Genomic DNA, 25,570 nt, shown 5'->3' with positions numbered 1-25,570 from the left:
GTGGAAAAACAACTTCCTGTTTTCCCAGGGAAGGTTCCCGGACTCTCTAGGGGTGATCTAGGAAACCCTGCTGAGACAGGATGGAGGGGGATGATTTGTGAGAAAGGCCAGCTATTGTTTGCTCCCCTAGACTTTCCTGGGGATGAAGGACACTCACTGCAGAGACCTGGCGTGGGGGTTCATTCTGACAGGTGACCTCAGGTGGGTTGTTTCCATGGCGTTTGTTGTTGTGAACATGCTCAGGTCTCCTCCTCCACACCTCTCCTTTTTCTCATATTCTAGAGGCATCATTTCTGTCTTCTCTGAGGTCAAAGACCATAGTGGCAACAAAATCCTTCAGTTGGAGTGGACACAAAGGTTCAGCTGCCCCCAGCACACTGTGAGGACTCTGGGACAGTGGGGTGCTGAGAAACCAGCTCTGCAAGATCACTGTGCTGCCTGTCACATGTCTGTTTGTTTGTTTTCTCACATTTGGTGTACATATTCGCAGCAGAGTTGAAGTCATACTAACACAGTGCCACCGACTGGCATCAAGAAGGAATATACATAGTTGGCACATGGTACGTGCTGGCTCGGCCATGGCGTGTTTGCGTGATTGGATGAAGGTGCATATGTTGGTGCATGTGGATATGTGGATACGTGCAGTGCCGTGAGGATTTCTTCTGGGGTCTCTGCCCACAGATGCCGTCACAGAACCTGGCACACATGCAGGTGGCCCATCTCAGCTTGCTGTCTTTCTTGAAGCCGCTTTGTTCTCACATTCATCCGCTGTCGCTGCTGTTTTACATAATGGCCCGGAAGGGTAAATCTCGTCTGGTTGTCGTCACTGACTTCCCTCTGGGACCCTTCTTCCCAGCTTTCAGATTTCTTCTTACTGTTCAATTACGAGTTGTGTCTGAATGTGGATATGTGGGCATGAGTGCAGGTGTCCGGGGAGGCCAGAGGCATCAGATACCTTGGACCTGGAGCTGTGGGTCGCCTGATGTGGGTGCTGGGAACTGAACTTGGGTCTTCTGGAAGAGCAGCAAGTGCTTTCAACTCCTGAGTCATCTCTCTGACCCACTTTTAGATTTTTTTCTTAACTGCCCCTTGGATGCCCGTTGGATGTCCCTGAGTCAGTTCATACCACTGTAAGAATCCTTAGAGGATGGTCAACTCACGCTGTGTATTTCTATTTTTAATTAATTAATTAGGTTTATATGTGCGGTGTTTGTGTGTTTTGTATTCGTGTGTGTGTGTGTGTGTGTGTGTGTGTGTGTGTGCGCACACGCAGGTGTCTGCATGGCTATGTGAAGGCTAGAGGTTGCCATCAGGAGGAATTCAACTTCTCTCCACCGTACTTTTTGAGACAGGACCCAGTGAACCTGGAACTCACTCACTGCCTGGAGTGGATCTGCCCCTTGCCACCCCACCTCCCAACGCAGGGGTTATGGATGTGCTGTGGCGGCTTCAACGTGGGTTCTAGGGTTCAGACCCAGACTCAGGTCCATGCTGCTTCACAGGAGCTTTAACAAGGAGCGATGCCCCCAGCAGAACCCAGTACTCCTCTTACAGCCCCCTCTGACTTTCTCTTTTATGGTGACACCATCTGAGTACAGTCACCATGCCAGAAACCAGGGAACTATCCTTGATGCTTTCTTTGCCCTTGTCTTTTGCTTCTGCATAGAATTGTGCACCAAGCCCTAACCAGTTCAGACCTTTCCACATGCTCCTCTGCAGTACGGCAGTCACTCACAGCTATTTTCCTAGCTTTAGAGCTGTCCTCATCAGTTCTTTCCTCAGGACCAGTTTCTCTGACTACAGATAGAATGCACCCTCACCACTGGCTTCCTGTTTCCTAGAGGACCTGGCATCTCCTCTCCACAGGGACATCATTTAAGTCCTCCATAGTCAAGCAGGCCCCAGATGACTATCTAGCCAAGCCATCATTTTGTCACATTGCCTCTGCAGCCTCCTTCCCCCTCATGCTTCATTCTCCTTAATGGCTCTGTTTATACTGGGCTCTGTGCCTGCTGTGCCCTTGCCAACACTGTGCAGTCGCAGTGTGGGCACCGCCTGCTCAGGAAACCTTTTCTGGCAGCTCCAGCACACTGGGTCCCTCTCGGTGTTTTCACGATGTGCTGTCTGTCTCTCCACATTATACTCACAGTGAGTTATGTTGGGACTCAGAAAATGATACCCTCCAAGTAGGGACTTTGGTATTTTGGGTACTTTGAACTGAGGCACAAAAATGAGGCTTTCTGACCTTTTGACTTCCCCTTTATCTCCTCAAACAGAAACTAAGCCATTTCTTTCCCAAAGCAATCGGAAGATCTGAAGTGTTATTCCAAACTCACTCTATTTTCTGTGTGAGATTTGACTGTAAATTACACCCGACTTAAACCATCTGGCAATAGCTGCTCAGATCCTCATTCCAGAAGGGGTTCTGCTCTGTAGCCAGAGGAAGGTACGTGTGGTGCTTTGAATGAGATGTTCTCCATATTCTTGGGGCTCTGAATATTTGGCCCCTCGTTGGTGGCGCTACTGGGGTGAGTTTAGGAGGTGTGCCCTTCTGGGGGAAGTATGTCACTGAGGGAGCGGACTTCGAGGTTTCAAAAGCCAAGTGCTGTTTCCAGTGCTCTCCCTCTACTCCTGATTTATAGCTTGACTGTGAGCACTCAGTTGCTGCTGCAGCCATATCAAATATATATCTGCTGCAATGTCCCCCACCCCCCACCCCAATGGTGGTGGACTGTCATCCCTCTGGGACCTAAGCCTTCTTCCTACAAGTCGCCTTGATCATGGCATCTTACAATAGCAGTAGAAAAGTAACTAATACATCACACTCTGCAGGAAGAGGCCCAGCAGGCTGGGTCCTCCTCTTGCTCTGTTGCCCCATCATGCCCCTATTGCCCAGCTTAGCCGCTACATGGGTGTCCATTCTTCACTGACCGTAAGCATGCGCACCGTTTTCCCTGACCCTTCTTTTCTGAAGACCACAGGCCATGGAAAACTGTGAGTATATTATATGCTGTAGGTTTCACTTGTTAACCTGCCTTAGTTGTGGGGATGGAACCTGTGGCCTTATAATGGGTAAGAGACAGTAGCACACCATCTGCCTCTGTGGTTCTCATGGCTTCCTTTCAAGTTTCCTCTATTGTACTGAGCAGCCTGGGTATTTAAACTACAAAGCTTTGCTGGCTTGTGGCACTGTCGCATTAATAAGTAGTGACTGACTAGATGAAGAAGTGGAAGAGGCATCTAGTCTACATGCTGTATAATAAGACTGTAGATCTCGTCTAATACAAATATAGGACACACTATCAGTATGGAAATTCCTAAACAATATGGAATTTCCATATAATCAAGCAGTCCCACTATAGGGCACATCTCCAGAGGAAGTGAAATAGTTTAATTCCACGACAAAGAAACTCGAGGTTCCCTGTCACTGCAACATTAGTCAAGGTGTGGGATTGGTGAGTGAGTGGGCTGTAGAAGCATGGTGTGTTGCACAGTGGAGTATTATCTATCCTTCAAAGGATGCTGTTACTTCCAGTACTTAGACAGAAATGGAGACATTATGTTAAAGGAATAAGCCGGGCACAGAAAGACAAATGCCACATGTTCTCACTCAGTTGTGGCTGTTTACAAAGTTGATCGTGTCAAACAGAACAGAGGTTTTTACACATTTGGAAGAGCAGCGGGAAGGCAGCTATTGAGAGGATGTATAATTAGGACCATAGACCATGGTATTAAGTATGCACTTCAAAACAGAGTAGAGCATAAAGGTTAGAAACACGTAGAGATGCTAATATTCACTGTGATGGAAATGCTAATTATCCCGATTTGTTCACTTCCAATCATAAACACATCCTGACTCACCCTACCCACAAATAAGCACATACATGTCTGTATTTCGATGAAACTCATGTTTCTCTTTAAAATAAGTAGATTTTTTTTAGTTGTGTGGGGAGGTCCCAAATACCACATGAGACATTTCTGTAATGCCCACAAATTATTTAGTTATTTTTATTGTTTATCTGCAGTTAAAATTTTGTTCAGCGTCCTTTAACTGGCATTCTAACCTAGTGAAACCTGCAAGTCTAACTTAGCAAAAGAGTGAGTGCACACTTAAGTAGATGGTCACACCATGCTGACCCTGGCGTGGAGCTTGCAGTCCTGGATCCAGAGTTTTCGTGAGCTCTGCAAAATTGGGAACTTGCACACACAGCTAGGTTACTTGGGCAGGACTGTAGATATTTATGCTATGGGCATTAGGCATGCTCTCTTACAAGAAGCTGAGTTCTGGTAGCAAAAAGAGTTGACCAAAGAAACAACCATGCAGCATTTTTGTGGCCTTGGTATCATGGTCTTGTCAGCAAAGTCATGGGGTTCTGATTAAACCCAGATTGAGCTGTTTCCTTCTAGCGTGCTAACCCACAGGGCAGGCTCAAGCCTCCTTGTCTGGCTTTCCAAGTCTGACTTACTAAACCCTTGTCTGCCAAAGTTCCACCCTTTACTTTTAGACTTCAGTTAGAAATTAATAAGATAATACAAACAAAAATAGGTTCTGAAGTCTCTTTAAAGTATTATGGACCTGTTGACTTCTCTGCTGCAGAAATAAAACTTGAACATTTTAGTTTATCCAGTCTGGTATATGGCAGATGGCATTTTAAAAAATGGTTTTTTTATACTTATTTATTTAGAGGTGTGTGTGCATGCATGCGTGTGTGTGTGTGTGTGTGTGTGTGTGTGTGTGTACCACGATGCACCTGTGGAGGTCAGAGGACAACTTCTGGGAGTCACTTTCTTCCTTTCACCATGTGGGTCCGTGTGTTGAATTTAGGTGGTCAGTATTGATGACAGGCATCTGAATGATGGAGCCATCTTGCCAGCCCAGAGAATATGTTTTTACATTTCATTTCTGTACAACTTCATTTCAAAATGATTCCAGGAGTCAGAAGATAATTCTAAGCTTTTGTTTGTTTGTTTTGCGAAAATGTATGCTGTTTGAATATTAGTCAGTTATAACCCACCTAAAACAAAGCAAAATGAAATCCTGGTCTGTCCAGTGACAGCAAACGGTCTCTAGGGTATTCAGTAAGAATATAGAAACTATAGGAAACACTAAGCAAATGCCATGACTGCTCAACACTCATTGTTTAATTTTGTAAGAATGATTCCAGCCAACAGCACAACTCTGTACTTCATTTTATGATATCGCTGCTTGCCCATTGCGTTCACAGATAATCTTCTAAATCTGAGCATCGCACATAGCATACAAGATGACCCCTTAAGTCACCATGCTTCTTCCTGACGGCAGGAAGAAACACCAAGGAGCAGGAATCGGCTGAGACACAAAGGAGAATCACACATGCAGACGGAAAGAAAGGGAACGCAGAAGAAGAAAGAGCTAGCTAGAGCAGCCATTCCAGTCCTCAGGGAGCAGCTTGGCAGCCTGCCAGATCTGTTCCTGGAGGATCTATGTGGTCACCTTCTCCACAAGCACTTTTCTCTGTGTTTGAGTTCTTGGTCACATCAATAAATTAAGCCATTGCCACTTTCAATCAGAAAAGTATTGTTTTAGAGTGGAGTTTGCACTTCAAAGTAAGGTAAGACTCATTAAACTAGAAAACTGCGTGGTGAGGGAGCCCTGACATTATCACAGAGTAAGGAAGCTTAATTTAAAATTAGAACCTGACTATTCCTCCCAGCGGAGAAGCCATGCCTTGTGCCAGGACACTTGGCATTGAATTCTTTTTAACAACTTCTGCATTATTGTGTAGGCAGATAATTGTTTTGACAGAGTCTTTTGAAGTACAAAGCAAAAACTACAAAACATCCTTACATTTTAGTATTACATCAGGAAAGAGATCAAAGAGGCTGGGTGGTGTGCTCCACACTTTTAATCCCTCTCTTGGGAGGCAGAAGCAGGTGGATCTCTGAGTTCCAGGACAGCCTGGTCTATAAAGTGAGTTCCAGGACAGCCAGAGTTATTACACAGAGAAACCTTGTCTTGAAAAACCAAAGAGAGAGAGGGAGAGATAGATAGATGGATGGATGGATGGATGGATGGATGGATGGATGGATGGATGGATGGATGGATGGACAAATATAGATGTTTTCAGGTAATTTTTTATTTATTTAAAATTTTATTTTTACTATTTATCTGTGTATTGAAAAAGGTTCTCACTAGCTAAATAAGAAGGTGAATCCAAAGAAAAACATATAGGCATCCTCCTGAATAATAACCTTCATCAGGCGATGAAAGGAGACAGAGACAGAGACCCAAATTGGAGCACCGGACAGAAATCTCAAGGTCCAAATCAGAGCAGAAGGAGAGGGAGCACGAGCAAGGAACTCAGGACTGCGAGGGGTGCACCCACACACTGAGACAATGGGGATGTTCTATCCGGAACTCACCAAGGCCAGCTTGTCTGGGTCTGAAAAAGCATGGGATAAAACCGGACTCGCTGAACATAGCGGACAATGAGGACTACTGAGAACTCAAGAACAATGGCAATGGGTTTTTGATCCTACTGCATGTACTGGCTTTGTGGGAGTCTAGGCAGTTTGGATGCTCACCTTACTAAACCTGGATGGAGGTGGGCGGTCCTTGGACTTCCCACAGATCAGGGAACCCTGATTGCTCTTCGAGCTGATGAGGGAGGGGGACTTGATTGGGGGAGGAAGAGGGAAATGGGAGGCTGTGGTGGGGAGGAGGCAGAAATCCTTAATAAATAAATAAATTAAAAAAAAACAACTGTAAACCATATAAACATCTATTCTTATAAAAAAGAAAAAAGAAAAAGGTTCTCACTTATCCCGAACTGACCTGGAATTTACTGTGTAGCTCGGGTTGACCTTGATCTCACAGTACTCCTTTGGCCTCAGCCTCTGGATGGCTGGGTGGATAGGTGTGAGCCACAGGCCTGGTTGATTAGCATTATATTTTATAATGTCTTCACTTATATTTTTCTCTCTTAAAGCAGAAAGTGGTAAACATGAATTCAGTACATTGCAGTTCATTCTGAAGTTCTGTAAGATGCTTTTGGAATGAAGGGTTATGGGCCTGGCAGTGCTGTGTATCACGCCTACTTAATAGAGTTTAACGTTGTGTGTGGACACATTGAAGCCCAAGGAAGTCAGCAATAAAGAAACGTCTTTGACTTTGTTGAACTCTCTAGTCTGTGAACTTGACACAGGACCTTCTTTTAAAACAAAACAAAACAAAGCAAAACAACCTAATGTTTTATATTACATAGTCAAATCAATTCTGGTTCCTAGTAATTAAAAATGTATTTAGAGCTTGAGAGCATCCATCTTTCACTCACTGTTTCTGCTTTTAAAAAAGTTAATTGGAGCTTCTGGGGAGCAGCTGGACACTGTGGCCCAGCTTGCTGTGAAACCAGTACAGAATGACAATGATCAGCTCCTAGGCCTTGGTCTGAGCCAACAGTCCTAAGAGCCCTAAAGAAATCCTGGTGTTTTTTCCTGAATCAGACCACTGTCCTTGGAAAATTTTCTTTTATAAACCTTTTATTTTATTTATGTGTATGTACCTGTGTGTCACATGTGTGTTTATGCCCAAAAAGGCCAGAAGAAGGCATCAAATCCCCAAGAGCCCAAGTTATAGGCAGTTGTGAGCTGCCTGACATGGGTTCTGGGAGCTGAAATTGAGTCTTCGGGGGAATGGGAAGCATGAACTGCTGAGCCATCTCTGCAGCCTCATCCTCGGAAAAATTAAAAACATGCCCCCTAGGCCTTACACCGGTTCCCACCAACAGTTAGACATCATGACATTAAGCTATCTGACCTCACAGTGGTTACCGACATGTGGGTCTCTCTGAAAGCAATCCCTGGGTGAATTGCCTTCTTGCAGTTTAACTTCTGACAGGGCAGGCGAAGGAAAAGCAAACTGCAGAGCTCAGCAGCCACAGTCGTCGTCATTAGAGGCTCATGTCTTGTCATTCTTGCCACTTTGATTTCTGTATGACTGCTTCAATTTAGGACTTTAGGCAACCTATAGTAAGTAATTCAGTTTATAATTCAGATAAATCGCCTGGTAGTTCTTTGCACCAGTGAGAATCTTTGCACCAATGAGAATAATTATTTGCTTTGGAAACAAATTTATTGTAGAACTCCTCTTGGTAAGGTCAGTTTCTTTAGCACCCACAAAGGAGTTCAACTTGGAAAATTACATCTGCATGTAATTTGCTAGGCATGGATTTACTGAGAACGTAAGGCACACCCTTATTTTTTCTGCAGTTTGAGTCTCTTCTCTCACCCTCAGTTTTCAAGCCTTTCACATTTTATCCCTGAGCTTTGCACATTATGGTTTATATGTATTAATGCGCAATGATGTCTACCGCTACTGAACATTCGCTTTTCTGTGCTAGCTCTTTCTCATCAGCACACATGCTTTGTGTTTGCAGATCTCCTGAGAGCAGGCTTGCACCCACCACCCTTTCCACTGCTCCTCTGGGAGAAGCTGCACAGAGCAGCTGTTTCTCACCCAATTCTCTAGGTTGCTGGTGGTATGAAAATAGAATGTGCATTGCCGTCTGTGGACTGAGACTGTTAGACCTGGTGAGATCTCCATAGGGGACAGTTGCACATGACTGATTTTTCAAACTGTGACCATGATGTCAACTGACTCACACAAACCCTGTGCACATATATGTGTATATGTGTGTATATATATGTGTATGTAAATGTATATGTGTGCATTCAATTTTCCAAAACCATTATGTGTTGACTCTTCTAGCTTACCATGGCCGACACTGTCTTTACAAATGAGTCTGAAGACTTTAACAGTACAAAGAGGTCCCGATAGTTGACATTTGTTAAACTCTGTCCAGGTGATAGAAAACTTCTGCTAAAGTATTGCCAGCACTCTTATTGTCATTAGGGATGGAAGGAGAAGCCACTGTACAGCTGTGAAGTGATCTCTCTTTCTTCAAAGAGAAAGGGAAGCTACTTCCACACAATTACCTCCATGGCTACCATCTGCCACACTGTGCTCACAGGACAGCACATTGCCTTGTGGGACATTCAGAGAAGCTGTGTGAGAGTATACCAAAACACTCACTCTAACTATTACAATGTTTTTGGTGTTGCATCAGGGAGCCATGGCATCTAATGCAAATAATGGATTTGTCTCATAGGTTGAAGGGGACCAGCTGCCTCCAGGCCACACGGTCAGTCAATATGAGACCTGTAAGATCAGGACCATCAAAGCTGGCACGCTGGAGAAGCTCGTGGAGAACCTGCTGACGGCTTTCGGGGACAATGACTTTACTTATATCAGTATCTTCCTGTCGACGTACAGAGGCTTCGCCTCAACCAAGGAAGTGCTGGAGCTGCTGCTGGACAGGTAGGATGAGGGGTGAGAGCTGAACCCAGGGACCTGACGGTGTTCGGTATCAAGGGCACTTGGAAAGCTTGGAGGGAGGCTAGAGGAAAGATTAGCTGAAAAGGCCAACCTTTGGAATGCAGGCATGCAGGGAGTCAATGATATGATGGTCTGTTTCCAGGGTAAAGAAATCTCATTCAAAAAATCCATAAAGGCTGGATATGGTGGTACATGCTTCTAATTGTGGTACTCGGGAAACCGAGCCAGCCTGGACCACATGGGAAGACTTTGTCTCAAAATCAAAAGAGAAAAACAGAAAAACCAAACAATATCTGAAACCTATAAAAAGAATCTAATAGAAGAGTTTAAAGTAGGTGTTATAAACATAGATTCAACTATTTATAAATTTTAATTTCTGCTGCTGTCCCCTAATTTCAAATTTAATATGGGCTAACTTTTATAATCTCTGTAATCTCCTTGTGAGTGTGCTTATACATGTGTAGTCCGGTGCTCCGTCCTAGATCCGGAGGAAGCAGACTGTCAGCAATCACCATGTAGTGGGTGTTTCATATGTCCCATGTTGTTCAGGAGCATGTGTGCCTGAGCAACTCACATATGGAGAAATCTTACTGTTTCCCCCTTACTTTTGTCTTATTTATAGTAAAACTTAGACATTTTACAAATATATTGTTATGCTGACTTGATCCTGGGACATAGAAAACTATCAGATAAACAATTATTTGAGAATCATGAGACTTCTCATTCAGATCCTTGTAGTCTGGGGTTCCCTGCCTAAGGAAGAAAGTGGGAGCCAGTGCTTTTGTAGACTTGTTATATATGTGGATTTGTATATGTACTGATATATGTGTGTGTGTTTAATTTTAAGGTGTATGCAATCATATTGAAAATGTTTAAAAATATTCCTATATTATGAAAGGTATGAAAAGAAATATTAAAGTTTTCTCAAATTGCATTTTTCTCAAGTAATGCTTATTAGGTTTTAAAATATAAATATTAGTACAAAGAAAAACATTAAAGAAGCCACTGTCTAAATAGACAAATAATACATTATTGACAATTAAAAATAGAAGTAATCCATATATATGATGAAAGTTCACACAATTTAGGAAATTGTAAAAGCGAAAAATGCAATTTCCTTTTCTCTTGGTTTCCTAGTCCCATTGTACCTTTTTGTATTCTTCCCAAAATTTCTAGGCATGTGTGTATACATCCTCAATATACAATATACCATACATATTGTCTCTATAGGCTTGTTTATTTGTTAGAAGTGTTTATTGAGTACATTGTAAGAGGACGCCAGGCTGGACAGCAACAGCACTTCCTGCCTGTATAGATTTATGGCACATAAATAATAGAAACTGAGTCAAGCAGAGTACACAATGTATCTTACAATTTTCATTTTTACATATTTATGCATTTTGGAAATATTTTTGTTTGTTCAGAGAATCAACATATATAAAAGACTGATAGTGGGTAGCACATTGAAAGTTCAAGAAATGCAAGTGATTATTTCAAATTAAGCACATACAGGTGAATTTTTCTAGCTTCTTTTTCAATGACTTTCTGGTACTTACTGAGTTGAGAATTTCATGAACAGAAGTAAGTACTTTTTGGTTTTTAAATTTTTTTTTAAGAATCTGTGAACATAATACCTCAAGGAATATCCTTATACACATGCATATTTTCTGGATGTTTTTGAGACTCCTATAGGATATTCTCCTAGAAGACGGTTAGAAGCCTGCCGGACTGCCCTTCCAAGGGTTGCACCAGCCATTCTGCTCCTCCTCCGAGCATCCCACAAGCCACACACTCCCTGGCTGGTGATGCTCTGTCTCTTCAACTGAGCTAGCTTTTCTATGGTCTAATCACTGAAGAGTGGTTTTGGGTGCCTGCCTTTTGTGTTTACAAGTAGAGTTTGCTATTTGAAAGGACACTTTCTGAACATTTGCTGTGTGTGAACTCTTTTCCTGTCCTATACTCTTTCCCTTTGAACCATTTTAACCTAATTATTAATCATCTAATTATAACTCTTTGTATATAAACGAATTAGATTTTTGCTTATAACTGTGTTGTAAATATTATTCCTAATTTGTTCTTTGATTTTAAAGTCTGTTTATTAAATACTGGTATATTACTATTTTATGTAATATTTCTGTCCATCTTCAGAAAGACTTTGAATAAACAACTTTCTATCCCAGGTTAGGGTTATTGACAAGAAAGAGTAAGTTTACGTAATCAACTTAGGAAGGGAAGAGTTTGGTTTTGGCTCAAAGTTTTGGAGGTTTCAGTGTGCAGTCGCTTGGCCTTGCTGCTTTTAGTCCTGTCTAAAGTCAGTGTATCATGGTGGGAGTCTGGAGTGGAGCTGTTCACCTTGGACACAGACGACAGAGAAGGAAGGTTAAGGTTTTACCATCCCTTCTTGAAGGGGACTAAAGACTGCTAAGTAGGCACCGCCATGTGAAGGTTCCACTATCAACCTGGCTGGTGGTGGCACACGCCTTTAATTCCAGCACTCGGGAGGCAGATGCAGGAGGGTCTCAGTGAGTTCGAGGCCAGCCTGATCTAGAGTGAGTTCCCAGGACAGGCAGGACTGTACAGAGAAACCCTGTCTCAAAACAAACAAACAAACAAACAAACAAACAAACAAACAAAAGGCTCTACCATCTTCCAGGAGCCCCATCCTGGGAATCAGGCTTTTAATACATAGACATTTGTGGGCACAAGATCCAACATCGGGTCAGTTTTTTGTGGGTACTTACACAGTTTTCACATGTATGTTTACATTCAGGGACACCCATGAAACATATATTTTTTATGGTATACTGATCTGGTCATGGTGTCACATGCTACAGTATAAGGAGCTGTGTCATTTTCTGTATGACAGTATTTGACAAAATATTAATCCTGGAATAACATAGGAGTTTGGTGAGTCATTTTAACTGAGGTTCTTATATAATAGTTCATATCTGTAAATAGAATTTGGAGAATTACATGAATTTCTCTTTTCAATACTCATAGCTGTAAAAAGACGGAGCCTGGTAATTGTTAGCAGGCACTATGCAGAAATGAAAATCTCTTACAAGTTCACTTTGAAACTGGTGACCTCTTCTCCATAGGAGGTAACTCCTCTGCTAATAGCCCACAGATGTCCACAGTGCGTAAAGGCATACATGTAAGCTCCAGCTGTCCAGCTTAAAGACTGGACACATACACAGGAATTAGAGTGTTTAGTCTATGGTTTTTATTTGATGACTTTTTAAATGTCTTAATGTCTTTTCTTTGTTCTATGGATAGGCAAATTGGGATTTTCTTTTTTTTTCAAACACTAACTGGATAACAATGATCAAATAGTAGATCCAATAGGAGTCCAGGTTGTGCTGAATTCAAACTCTCAGTTGAAGTACAGCTAAAGGAAGAATTAAGATGTAGTCTGTACCATGTGCATGGGCTTAAGGCTGGCTTTGAGTGTGATCTCATAGTTCAATCCTTGCTTGTTTCTGAAATGAGGGGATTAAGTGCTGGATACCTGTGTAATTTAATACTCGGAAAGCTCTCTGCAGGACAGCGTAGATGGGACACGGATGTAAGCGGTTTAGTCTCCGCCCTGAGGGGCTTCAGAGATGGAGTCCTGTGAAGCTGCTGGCACTTAAGTCGGGGGCCCCTCACTTGGAGGGAATCTCTCCATGATTTTGTGTTCTTAATTTTGTACTCCTTTTCCTAGGGAGGAACCCTCAAATGACAAAGAACAGTTCCACCAATTTTACATCCACCCTTCAGGACTTAATATTTTCCTGCAAAAGATAAGGCTGCTGCACATGGGCTGAGGAAACCATCATTCAGAGCACTATAAACAGAGTTCTAATATGTGCTGGTACAGGAGTTCAGAGAAATAAATCCCATTATTTTGCCTTCTCTGCAGAAATTTAACCTTGTCTGTGTGGGTGCCAACCTCAACAGGAATATTTCTTCCTGACTCTGTTTCTTACTCACACTGAAATCTCATGGCCATGTTCCAAGTCTCCACGGAAATCCAACTGTAGATTCTGTGAAATGCTACGTTCCTCAATTGGCTGTTAGGATTTTTAATGCCTGTAATGAAGAGGAAGCAATTTATTGTACAAACTCACCTATTCTGAAGATAATCGTTTGAAATTCCATTTTCATACCAGACAGTTGGTGGACTCATTTATGAGCCTCAGCTAGAGTTTTTAAGGCATTTCCTGTGCTGTGTGCCACGGGTTGGGAAGGAACACTGAAAGCTGATTGCAGTATGCGCTAATCCGGTAATCACCAGACAAGAACAGATTCATGTTGCATTGTTTCTTTCCCACCAGAGCATGGCTTATTTGGAGTCAAGCTTTGATTTCTCTGAAGACTTCATTTGTGGCTTTTCATGTAGGGAACTGTTTATTTTCTGGGATTTCTTTCTAATCTTTTCATGGTTCTATTTTTTTCTTTTCTAATATGAGTCTGTGTGATTGATTAATAGACAGTAGTTTGAAGTCATGGATAGCTAATTCCATGTTTACATTATCCTCTGTTGGGGTGGCGGATGCCTTCCAGGGGCTCCTGTTTGCTGTGCCTCTTGCCATAGCCCAGACTTAACTCAGGTCTCTCTTTGCTTCCTTTTAACCCAAGTGGAAGTTACTTAATTGGGGGTTGACCGTGTTGGAACTTTGAGATTTTATTTTCTCTACACATCACTTAAAGCAGTCTGAACTCCCCACTCCCCTGTTTAAAGAAGCACCACAGAAAATGCCCAATGTCAGACATTGGCAGAGGCCTGCTTCAGCGAGCAATCGTCAGTCAGAGTTGGGAATGTCCTACAGGGGTGTGGACTCTGCCGTTTTCTCAGTCAGTCCCACTTTCTCTGATAACTAAGTAGGAAAATGGCAACATCGTGTGGAACAGGGAGAGCCAGGTCTCCAGAAACCCTATCCAAGCCCATTTTCAGCCCTTAGGACAGCGTGGAAGGCGTCACATTCTCCTGTACAGCAGGTGAATTCTCTCAGAGGAGACCTCTCGGGAAGTCTAAAGCGTGAAGCCTGTGCTTTAGGTGATAAACTTGTTTATGTCCCTAAGACAAGGCTGGTCAGTAGGTCTTCGAATGCATTTCTTCCCATATCTGCTTGTCATGTGTTTTCACAGACTTTATCTCAAGCCATTTATTTATCGTAACTCTGTGTTTACAAACGGGAAAGCAGTGGCTCAGAAACAGCCAATCAGCAAGCAGCAGAAGAGGGATTAAAAGCTACCCCCGTGTGATTCTCTCATGCTAACTCACAAAGAAGGGGTGACTGGGGAGCCCTTCTTAGTCATAGTCCTCACCACTTCCTCAATTCATTTTCCTTGGAAATAACATTCCTGGTGATGCCCCCTTCATAACTTGGTTGGCCAGCTGCAGAGCTATTCATGTTTAATATGAAGTGCCTACTTTACATGGTACCGTGTGAACAATGGTGGCGAGCTTGCTGCGATTCCCACCGTCTAAAGATGTAGTGTGTGCTGGTAGAGGGTAACACTCACCAATATATGACAAGATGTATACAATTAAAACTGCTGTGACCCTCATGCTTAGAAGTCTGGCACTTGGGAGACTGAGGCAGGAGGATCACTGTGAGTTTGAGCCTGGCCTGGGGTACAGACTGGGACCCCATCTCAATCCCCTCCCACCAAGATGTTTTAAATTTACTTTGGAGGGCTTTTCCTTAGGCCAAGAATACTTCCTTCTTTCAGAGTTTTGGGATGATTTAGGGAAAAAGCGGTCTCTCTTTCAGTCATGAGATTTGTGTGTTAGGCATATATACAATGGTTGGGGGGGGGCATAGGAGTAAAATAACTTAGATTGATCTCCAATTTACACTCTCGTACTCTTAAGTGTTCCTCAGAGTCTGCGGGAGAGAGGCTTAGATGTCGCTTTCTCCCTGTAACCCTGCCAGTTGCTTTGGGTTAACCAGAAAACTTTAATCCGGTACCATTTAAGAGTTACCTCCAACCATAATAACACAAGGGAAATCAGAAGTAAGTTTTCTTCATGGCTGCTTTGATTATCTTTGGTAACTCGATTGATTTTTTTCCCCGAGTGGACCTGTCTTCTACTCGGCTGAACCTTGGGAATTGTCGGTGGGAGCGTGCGGAGACAGCAGAACCCTGCTTTATGGGATGGCTGTGACGTTTTGCTGACACAGACACTGAAGGGGCACTGCCAAAGACTTTGCCTTAGATTGTAACAGGCTTGCTTTCTCTTCCTTCAGTAGGGTTTGTAAGACCTACGAGGCAAAAATGTTTCCTTTAGGCAGGGCTGGGCCTTCCTGCTCTCCTTTTCCACTTAGCAAACAGGGCATATGGTATGTATGCATGCAGTATGCAGTTGCCTTTTAAGAAATCTGAAATGTTGAATTACTCTGAAGGAGTCTTTTAAAAGTATGTATATATTTGGAAATTAGAAAACTGATAAGAACTTGAAAGACAATGTAGATGTTTAGAGTGCTCACTAGAAAGTTTTAAATTTAACTCTTAATCTAAAGTAGCAGTTTAGACCATTTTCTAGCAGTTGGTAGGAGAGTTGATCACAAGCCCTTCTAAGAGTCTCCTAGGAGGTTCCAGAGATGGCTCGGTGGGTCAGTGCACTTGCTGGACAAACCCAAGGACCTGAGTGTAAATCCCAAACAGCCATCCAAAGAGCAGGAATGGCCACCCCCACCTATAACCTCAGTGCTCTTGGGGTACAGAGACAGGAGGATCACTGGGACTGGTTGCCAGCCCAGCTCCAAGTTCAGTAAGGAACCCTGTCTCAAGGGAGTAAAGCAGACAGTGGTAGAGAATGCCCCTCCCCTTCTCTGGCCCCTGCATATGTGCGTCAGTGCATACATTACACACATCCACCTCGCTCACACACACACACACACATATAAGTCTACTTGCTAACACTGGAATCTTTCTTTAGAAAAAGTGTCAATAATAATCTAATACATGTAATTTAGGGGATCCTCAGACTTTTGTAAGTTACTCAAGGATCCTGGCTTCTGTTTCTCCAAGCAGAGGGTGCCTAGAATATGTCCCTGCCTTTTGTCTGTGACTTATACCTTCCCTTTCACTAACCAGCTTCACAGTGGGAACCGGACTTTTCCAAGGTAGGTTGGTGACCATGACCCAGTTCTTTGCTAGACCCGGGAGGTGGGAGTGCCTTCCATGGAAGGCATTATTCGCGCTGCTTCAGAACAGCCCTGTCTTGTCTGTGGGATGCAGGGAAAGCCTTCCCTGACTGCACTTGGTGTTCCAGACAGCTGCTGCATGCATGGTGTTCTCCTGAGTCAAGATTGGCTTCAGGACATTTTTCGTATGCCTGACTTAAGTTGTTGTGGGTCAGTGAAAGGATGCCCAAGTGTTCCGAAGCTGGGATTCATCCAGACTCCCAGAGGGCCTTGAGTCAGCAGCTTCCTGTGTGGTCTCCCTTCCTTCACTTCCTCCTTTTTGTCTTCCCGGTTCCCACCAAGTACCCCTTCCTTTCTCTGCCCTCCCCGGGCTTTCTTTTTGCACAGCAGGAGAAGCACAGTGTCTTCTGTGCTAGGCCCAGGGCCATAGTAGAAAACAAGGGAGAAGAGTACACCCAGTATTGCCATGATGTGCTAGTCCATCCTGGCCTGCGTGTTCACACCAGGCCTCGCCACCTGTCTGCTCTGCTCTTCGCTCTCTCACCCCTCAGTATTCCTTAGAAAACAGCCTCTTGGTGCACGTCCGCCGCAGTGGTCTCCTCTTCCTCAGGACCGAGCCTCTTGATCCTACCGCGTTGCCAAAATGTCGCTTTCTAACAAGCTGACTTTGGACAAACTTGACGTGAAGGGAAAACGGGTCATGATGAGGGTGGACTTCAATGTTCCTATGAAGAACAACCAGATAACAAATAACCAAAGGATCAAGGCTGCTGTCCCAAGCATCAAATTCTGCTTGGACAATGGAGCCAAGTCAGTTGTCCTTATGAGCCACTTGGGCCGACCTGATGGTGTTCCCATGCCTGACAAGTACTCCTTAGAGCCAGTTGCGGCAGAACTCAAGTCTCTGCTGGGCAAGGATGTTCTCTTCTTAAAGGATTGTGTGGGCCCAGAAGTCGAGAATGCCTGTGCCAACCCAGCAGCTGGCACTGTCATCCTGCTGGAGAACCTCCGCTTTCATGTGGAGGAAGAAGGGAAGGGAAAGGATGCTTCTGGGAACAAGGATTTCTGCCTCCTCCCCGCCACCGCCTCCCATTTCCCTCCCCCTCCCCCAATCAAGTCCCTCTCCCTCATCAGCTCGAAGAGCAATCAGGGTTCCCTGACCTGTGGGAAGTCCAAGGACCGCCCACCTCCATCCAGGTTTAGTAAGATTAAAGCTGAACCAGCCAAAATTGATGCTTTCCGAGCCTCACTGTCCAAACTTGGGGATGTCTATGTCAATGATGTTTTTGGTACTGCACACCGAGCCCACAGCTCCATGGTGAGTGTGAATCTGCCACAGAAGGCTGGTGGATTTTTGATGAAGAAGGAGCTGAACTACTTTGCCAAAGCTTTGGAGAGTCCTGAACGACCCTTCCTGGCAATATTGGGAGGAGCTAAAGTTGCAGACAAGATCCAGCTGATCAATAATATGTTGACAAAATCAATGAGATGATCATTGGTGGTGGAATGGCTTTTACCTTCCTTAAGGTGCTCAACAACATGGAGATCGGAACTTCTCTGTATGATGAAGGAGCCAAGATTGTCAAAGATCTCATGGCTAAAGCTGAGAAAAATGGTGTGAAGATTACCTTGCCCGTTGACTTTGTCACTGCTGACAAATTTGATGAGAATGCCAAGACTGGCCAAGCTACTGTGGCCTCTGGTATACCTGCTGGCTGGATGGGCCTGGACTGTGGTCCTGAGCGCAGCAAGAAATATGCTGAGGCTGTGGCTCGAGCCAAGCAGATTGTTTGGAATGGACCTGTTGGGGTCTTTGAATGGGAAGCTTTTGCCAGGGGAACCACGTCCCTCATGGATGAGGTGGTAAAAGCCACTTCTAGGGGTTGCATCACTATCATAGGCGGTGGAGACACTGCCACTTGCTGTGCCAAATGGAATACAGAGGATAAAGTCAGCCATGTGAGCACTGGGGGTGGTGCCAGTCTAGAGCTCCTGGAAGGTAAAGTCCTTCCTGGGGTGGATGCTCTCAGCAATGTTTAGTATTTTCCTGCCTTTTGGTTCCTGTGCACAACCCCTAAGTCAACTTAGTGTGTTTTCCGCATCTCCATTTGGTGTTAGTGCAAGATTCAGCTAGTGGCCGAGATGCAGTACCAGGAACCCTTAAACAGTTGCACAGCATCTCAGCTCGTCCTTCCTTCATCGGGATTTGTCTACATTCTTCAAGATCCCATTTTAATTCCATAGTGACTAAAGCCATTGTGCATTCTAGAGTGCATGTTTATATTCTGCCTGTAGAAGAAAGTGAGCTATGAAAGCTTAGTCCTCTTTGAGTAGCCTCTGGTTGGCTTTGTCACTGTTCATGACTCAGCATGGAAATAAGATGAAATTCCAGCTGTAGATTTGGAGAAGTTGATGATCTATTAATAAAGATGTCCGCCGGGGAAAAAAAAAAAGAAAACGCCCTCTTGCCTCTGTGCCCAGGCCTTTGCACCCACTCTTTCCTGAGATGCTTGTGGTTCACTCCTTCTCTGGAGGGCGTTACTTAGTTGTCATGTCTCCCACTGAAGCAGCAATTTCTAGCCCTCCATGGTGCCTAGACACCATTGCCTGCTTCTCTACTGTTTCACTCTGAGCATGTGTGACTAATTACTTCATAGTTCTCTATAACCCATTAGTACAGTGTGAGCTTCATGGAAATAGATTGGGGTTGTTGACTCTTCATCCTTCCTTTCTTATGGGGTGTGTGTGTGTGTGTGTGTGTGTGTGTGTGTGTGTGTGTGTGTACATGTGTGTTGATGTGTGTTTGGTGTGTGTATGTGTGGTGTGTGGGCGAGTGGGGGGCATGCAGAGCCAGGAGGAGGATGTTAGGCATCCTGCTCTGTCCACTTCATTCTTTTGAGGATTCTCTTGTCCTCTTGAGTGTCTTTCACTGGATCTGGAGGTAGCCCCCTCTTCAATTATACCGTTTCCATCCTCCACAGGAGTTTTAATTGTGTGCAGCCATGCCCAGCTTTTTACATGGCTACTAGGGATTTGAACTGAGATCACCATGTTCATTTAGGAAGTACTTATACCCACTGCGCCATTTCCCTAGCCCCTGCTGCTTAATTCTTAATGTCTAGAATAGTAAGTACCTGGATATAGTCCTTGATAAGCAATCCTCATCCAGTGATAACTAAGCCAATCAATGAACAGGTTTATAAAATGAACAAGTAGATAGGGCCTTACAGCTTGCATGGGAGGGCATAGGCTTAGCGCTGGGCCCAGGGCTTGCCTGTCAAGGTTCAAATCTCTGCTTCACTTACCAGTGGTACTGTCCAGGGTTATTATGTAAACTTTCTGGGTCATACTTTACCCTCTGTGAAATTGGAAAACTGATGCCACCTGGTAGGATGATTATGGGAATTGAAGGAAACAGTCCACAAAGAACAGTTGGCACAGCTCCTGGCATACATAGCAAGTGACCTGCTATGACCAGTGGCTCACCTGCCAGCATCAAGTAGGGCTCACAACATTCTTCAGGATGACCCCATCCTGGCAGCTTCTGTGGAGATGTTCCTGGGTGTTTCGATGGATCCCTCTACAGAGAGACAGTGTCTGTGGATATCTCGGGAGTTCTTTGAACTCCCAATGCCGTGGGCATGCCTCACTTCAGATATGTTAGATATTTCATCTGCTCTGATGGGTGTGGGCAGAGATAGCGTTTTGTTTCCAAGCCTCCCAGACCTGAATAATCACACAGAAACTATATTAATTAGAAAACTGTTTGGACAATGACTCAGGCATATTCCTAGCTAGCTCTTACGTCTTAAATTAACCCATTTCTATTATTTTATGTCTTACCATGAAAATCGTGGTTTGTTACTGCGCATGTTACTTATTAGGCAGCACTATATGGCATCTGCCTGACTCCTCCTTCTTTCTCTCTGCATTCAATTTTAGTTTTCCCGCCTAGCTATATTCTGCCCTGCCACAGGTCAAAGCAGCTTCTTTATTAACCAGTGGTAATAAAACATATTCATAGTATACAGAGGGGAATCTCACATCAGATAGGTTTCAAAGAAAACCCTTAGAGATGGGGCTGTCGATGACTCAGTGGTTAAGAGCACTGGCCGCTCTTGTAGAGGTCCTGAGTTCAATTCCCAGCACCCACATGACAGCTCATATCTCTCTGTACCTCCAGTCCCAGGGCTTCTGATACCCTCACATAGATATGCATATAGGCAAAACTTCTGATACCCTCACATAGATATGCATATAGGCAAAACACCAATGAACATATAATTAAAATAAAAATAAATTTTAAAAAGAAGGAATAAGAAAACCCTTAGAGATGGCTCTTCCTTATTTAAACATGGTTCTTCCCCTCTTAGTCAGGTAACTTTTTTAGGCTACAGTAAATAACTGGTCCCAGCCATACTGCACAAGGCATTTGTAAATCTGTCTTTTTGCCTGATGACAACAGAGAAAACCATGTCAAGAGTCATCTGGCTGTTTGGTTTTTGATTTAAGTTTTATAAAGAAGAGCACTTGCTCCGTGGTAGCCTAAGGGGGTTGGGCTTTGATCTTAAGGCCTAAGGAGGCTTTGTGGGAATTGGAGCTGACATTGTTGACAGGTTTGTCTGTAGCTTTTCTGCTGCCACTAATTAAGCATTTACCCACGCGCACTCTTTACCCCCTTGGACTTTGATGGGAAGCTGTGAGCAGGTTCAGGGAAACATCAAAGAGGCGGTCCTGGTCTGGTAAAACCAATTCTGACATGAACATTAAAGAGCTCTCCATTCCAAAGCTGGATACATTTTGTTTTTCCTGTAGAACATTAATTCTTCATAACAATGAGAAGGGCGCCAAGAGTAGACAGTCACCCCTGCCTAGTGCCTTCAATTATAGAAGGCTCTCACACCCTTTTGTCTGAACATAACACCTTTGTGGCTTCATCCTACAACCACCTCAGGGTCTCTCTTCAGACATCTTAAACCTTTTTTCATGTTAATTTTGGATGTTTTGAATGATCATAGCTAAAGTTTCAAATGAATGTTTTATGCTCCTACACCCTTAGAAATGAGAGCACAGACAGGTTAAGGCCCTTTGTGAGTTGAGGCTGATGGTACTTTTATGGCCTCTGAACCTAGTATTGGAGCAGCCTGTTATTGTGTCCACTCTGGCCTTGCTAGAACACTGACTGCCTTGTCTTAAGCTCCAAAGAGCAGTGAGCACCAGAGTCAAAAATGCCACTTAAATATAGCTCATGATCTAGTGAATGTCCCACAGGAAAACATTGGCTGTATATAGCATTAAAAGATACTAAAAACTGTAGAGAGGCAGGTGGCTAAGGGCATGCATTAGAGGCAGGTTGCACTTTAAACGGGATGTCCAGGGAAGGCAACAGCAAAGACCCAAGGCTGAGGGAGCCTGTCGTGGTAAGTGACAGGAACAGTGACAGTCATGAGGCAGAGGGGATGACTGATGGTGGATGGGGCAGGTAGAGGCCATGGCCATCAGTGAGTGAGGGGCCATGTGGGCGTTATGGGCAGAGCACAGTGAGTGGACGATTTCGGTCTGCCCAGTGAGCTGACGATTTCGGGGTTTGTGAGAGACGAGAATGATTGGAATCATGGGAGGGGTCTGAATGGAGAAGGCCTGGGTCTGATTTCCTTGAACAGGATAGTTGTGATGACTGGGTAGACTCCAAGAGATCAGATTAGTGAAGTGGCTGTTGAACTGCTTTAACCCAAAGTGCGTGGTAGTTAGAGGCAGGATTGAAACAGGAGAAGCAAGGAGAAGCATTTGAACTCAGGAATGTAGAAACGCAGAGCCAGAGGCTTTCTTTCCCCATGGGTCAGATGGAGCAAGATTTGAGCAACTGGCCTGTGCCCTTCAAACCCATGGCTGATAATAGACAGCTCTTGGAGGCCTCTGAGTAATTTTTAGACCATCACCTTGGCCCTGGTTGTGAACTGTGGACACTCTGGCAGTGAAGAGAATGGATACTTGTATGATCTTAGCCATCGTCAATGGTAACAGGCTAATTAACGTGCAGGAATGCTTGCTTAGTTCTTCTCGCACCCCTGACAGTACACTGTGGCATCGCATTGTGGGGGAGGAACTGAAAGAGGTGTTGGTGCCACCCAACCTCCACTTCAGCTCCAAAAAGAACCAAAAAAGCAGGAGAGCACGAGAAACTAGAGACAGAAACCCTGGATGGTCTGGAAACTGAGTTAAACCCTCTTTGGGAAGAAAGCTATCAGAGCAGAATGTGAATCTCTTCTTTGAAAGTGTGTGTTCCTTTTCTATTTATATCCCTCGCAGTTTCCAGTTCTTTTATCTGGTTGCTAGATAAAAGACATTCGCAGGGAGAACACTAATAGACAAATTAACAGAACAAAACAAATATCAAGTACCCTGTTTAGTAAGCTTCCGTTAGAGGTGAAAAGCATGGAGGTCTTGCAAATGGCCCCCTCTTTCCTGCCCCTCCCCAGTCTCTCCCACTTCAGCAAACCACAAAATCCTCCATGAGGCCACGTGAGGACACTGTTCATGATGGTTGGTGGTCAAAGGGAAGAGCCAAAAGAATCCCACTTTGTTTGTTTACCGGGAGCCTCATTTCCCACCCTGCCTGGCTAATGTGGGGTGGGGAAATCTTAATCTGGCTGAGCTCCTGTCTCAGGAAGAGCAGAAGGCAGCCCTGGAAATGCTCACCTAGCAAGTGCCACACGGGGTGAAGAGGGCAGGAGGGTCAGGACCATGGAAATACCCCTGTGCGGTCAAGAAACCTGTAAGGCTGATGAGTCGGAGAAAGGAGCAGGAGTGTGTGTGTCTGTGTGTGTGTGTCTGTATCTGTTGCCTAAAGGCACAACCTGGAACTTGTCAGGATGGGGGTAATGGGATACCAGATGGGCTGTCAATCAGTCAAAGCAGATGATGGGCTTTTATTTTGTAAAGAATTTGTAATTCCTAGGAACAACGAGCCATAGGATACTGAAGCTTTTAATCCCATTATACAAGACAAAGTGTGCTCTTTAAAAATGTAAACCTAGCAAATATAGATTTTCTGGTATCAAAACCTTGGAGTGACAAACAGCTTTTTAAACTCCAGGGACTCTCTGAATTCTTGCTTGTTGGCAGGAGGAATTGCAGAAATAGTCCAGCCCTTCTGAGTTAATGGTGTCTTCCTTAGGGACTGGGTGTCAATTTACTTTGCTTGCTGAGTTGGGGATTGAACTCTGCATCCGGGCCTTGGGCAAAGCATTCTACCACTGAGCCATATCTCCAACAAAATGTGACATATTAGTGCAAAATGAACGTGAAATAAAAACTAGTAGTATACTTAGCAATTGATCGACTTATTTAGTAAAAATTTGAGTCTGTGACAAGCAAAATCATAAATTCTAAACACTGACTACTTTCCAAAAAGAAGGAGCCCTGTTCCCCTCTTCTCAGCTACTGGGTCTAGATCAGCCCGGCTTGGTGGAGGTATAGTCACATCTGCTATCCTGGTGCCAGCAACACAAGACTGTTTTCTTCCGCCTTCATCTCCATGCCAGCCTTTGAGGTTCACGGTTATTTCCAGGATCCTCCAACACTGATCTATCCAAATGAAGACAACACTCCCCAGTGTCTCGTGAATGCATTTTTGCCCCCATGCGTGGCCCAAGTCTGGGAGTATGGCACACAGCTGTGTCTCCGTGATGCAGAGACGGCAGAGGATGGGAATAAGCTTGTGTGAGAGAGCTCACCTGGAATCTGCCTTCTCTATAGCTTGTACTGTCTAATGCGCTTGCTAACATGAAGCCCTGTTGTATAGGAGAAATTACAGGAACTGTGGAGAATTGGGAGAATGTTTTCAAGAAGTATTATGGTTAAATCTGGCTCTGTTTGGAGTGTGCTGGTCCATCCATCCTGTATTGTCGCTAATGCTGCTTCATGTTGATGCCCCTTCGTGTATATTTATTTCCTTAGTTCCCCTGACATGGTACTTTGTGCTTGAAGTTCTATGGAGCAGTCTGCTGACGGATTCTGTTTGCCTGTTTTCATCTTTAAAGGTATGGAGACCTGACAGGTCCAAACTGTGAAGAAGATGGAAGTCAAAGTTCGTCAGAGTCCAAGGCTGTGATCCGGAAGTGAGTGTCTTCTTCCTCATTAGCGTGTCTCGAGCTGTCAGTCAGGGCAGCATCTTAGCTGAGCTCAGGGTGCATGAGCACAGTGGTGCATGCCTGCAATTCCAACACTTGTGAGACCAAGGCAGGAGAGGCATGGATTTGAGGCCAGCCTGAGCTGTATGACTGAGACATTTTCTCCAATGAAAACGAAGTAGTTTAGCAGAATTATTTACTCCTTTGAAGTGGGTACTACTATGATGTCCCCCATAATACGCATATACCAGGGCTCGAGAGAGGGTTCGACAGTTAAGAGCACTTGTTACTTTTGCTGGGGACTCGGATTCAATTCCAAGGACCCACATAGTGACTCAACCATCTGTAACTCCAGTTCCTGGGGAACTGATTCCCTCATCTGACCTCTGAAGGTACCAGGTAGGCACGTGATACACAGACAAGATAGTCATACAAAAATAAAATAGAGTAAGATAAGTATATCTAAAAGGTTTTTTAAATTACCCACATGCCTACTTTTTAAGAAAATCAATACTCACTTATTTACCCAGGAATAATGCGTTGTGCATCTACCCTTTACCAGGTAATCTTTGAAGGGATCTAAAATAAACAAGGAAATCAAACAAGTGAATAGTCTTAGCTGTTCAGAAGTTTGTATTTTAGCAGAGGGAGGAGCAGAATAACCACAAGAGTGGAGAAGAACGCAGCAAGGAAGTGTCTAAACCCTGGTGGAGCACAGCCTCATGCAGGTGCCAGGAGGAGGGTCTTTGATCTGGTGATACTGGAGGACAGTGGTATGAGGTGCGAGCCAAGCCCTGTGATGTCTAGGCAGAGAGGATATGGAGGAGGCTCCCATGTGGGGATAGAGGGATACAGTGAAACAGCGGATGACTGGCAGGTGCTCAGGGTGGAGATACAACACAGCAGATGGCATGGCAGGTGCTCAGGGT

General features: G+C 44.3%; 1 protein-coding gene and 1 pseudogene across 6 annotated transcripts in view; both read left to right on the top strand.

The window, feature by feature from the left end:
• Positions 1-25,570, top strand: part of Rgl1 (ral guanine nucleotide dissociation stimulator like 1) — a 273,124-nt gene that overhangs the window by 194,811 nt on the left and 52,743 nt on the right. For all 6 annotated transcript variants that reach the window (XM_026787633.1, XM_013352528.2, XM_013352531.2 and 3 more), the window contains 2 exons: positions 9,147-9,355; positions 24,552-24,629. In XM_026787633.1, the coding sequence (XP_026643434.1) occupies positions 9,147-9,355; positions 24,552-24,629 (287 nt within the window). The remainder of the gene's footprint in view (positions 1-9,146; positions 9,356-24,551; positions 24,630-25,570) is intronic.
• On the top strand, positions 17,102-18,948 carry LOC101984692 (annotated as a pseudogene).

Source organism: Microtus ochrogaster (genome assembly GCF_000317375.1).
Source record: "Microtus ochrogaster isolate Prairie Vole_2 chromosome 6 unlocalized genomic scaffold, MicOch1.0 chr6_random_2, whole genome shotgun sequence".
Classification (NCBI taxonomy): domain Eukaryota; kingdom Metazoa; phylum Chordata; class Mammalia; order Rodentia; family Cricetidae; genus Microtus; species Microtus ochrogaster.
The sequence above is the reverse complement of the archived record's forward strand: the minus strand, read 5'-3'. Positions and strand labels throughout refer to the sequence as shown.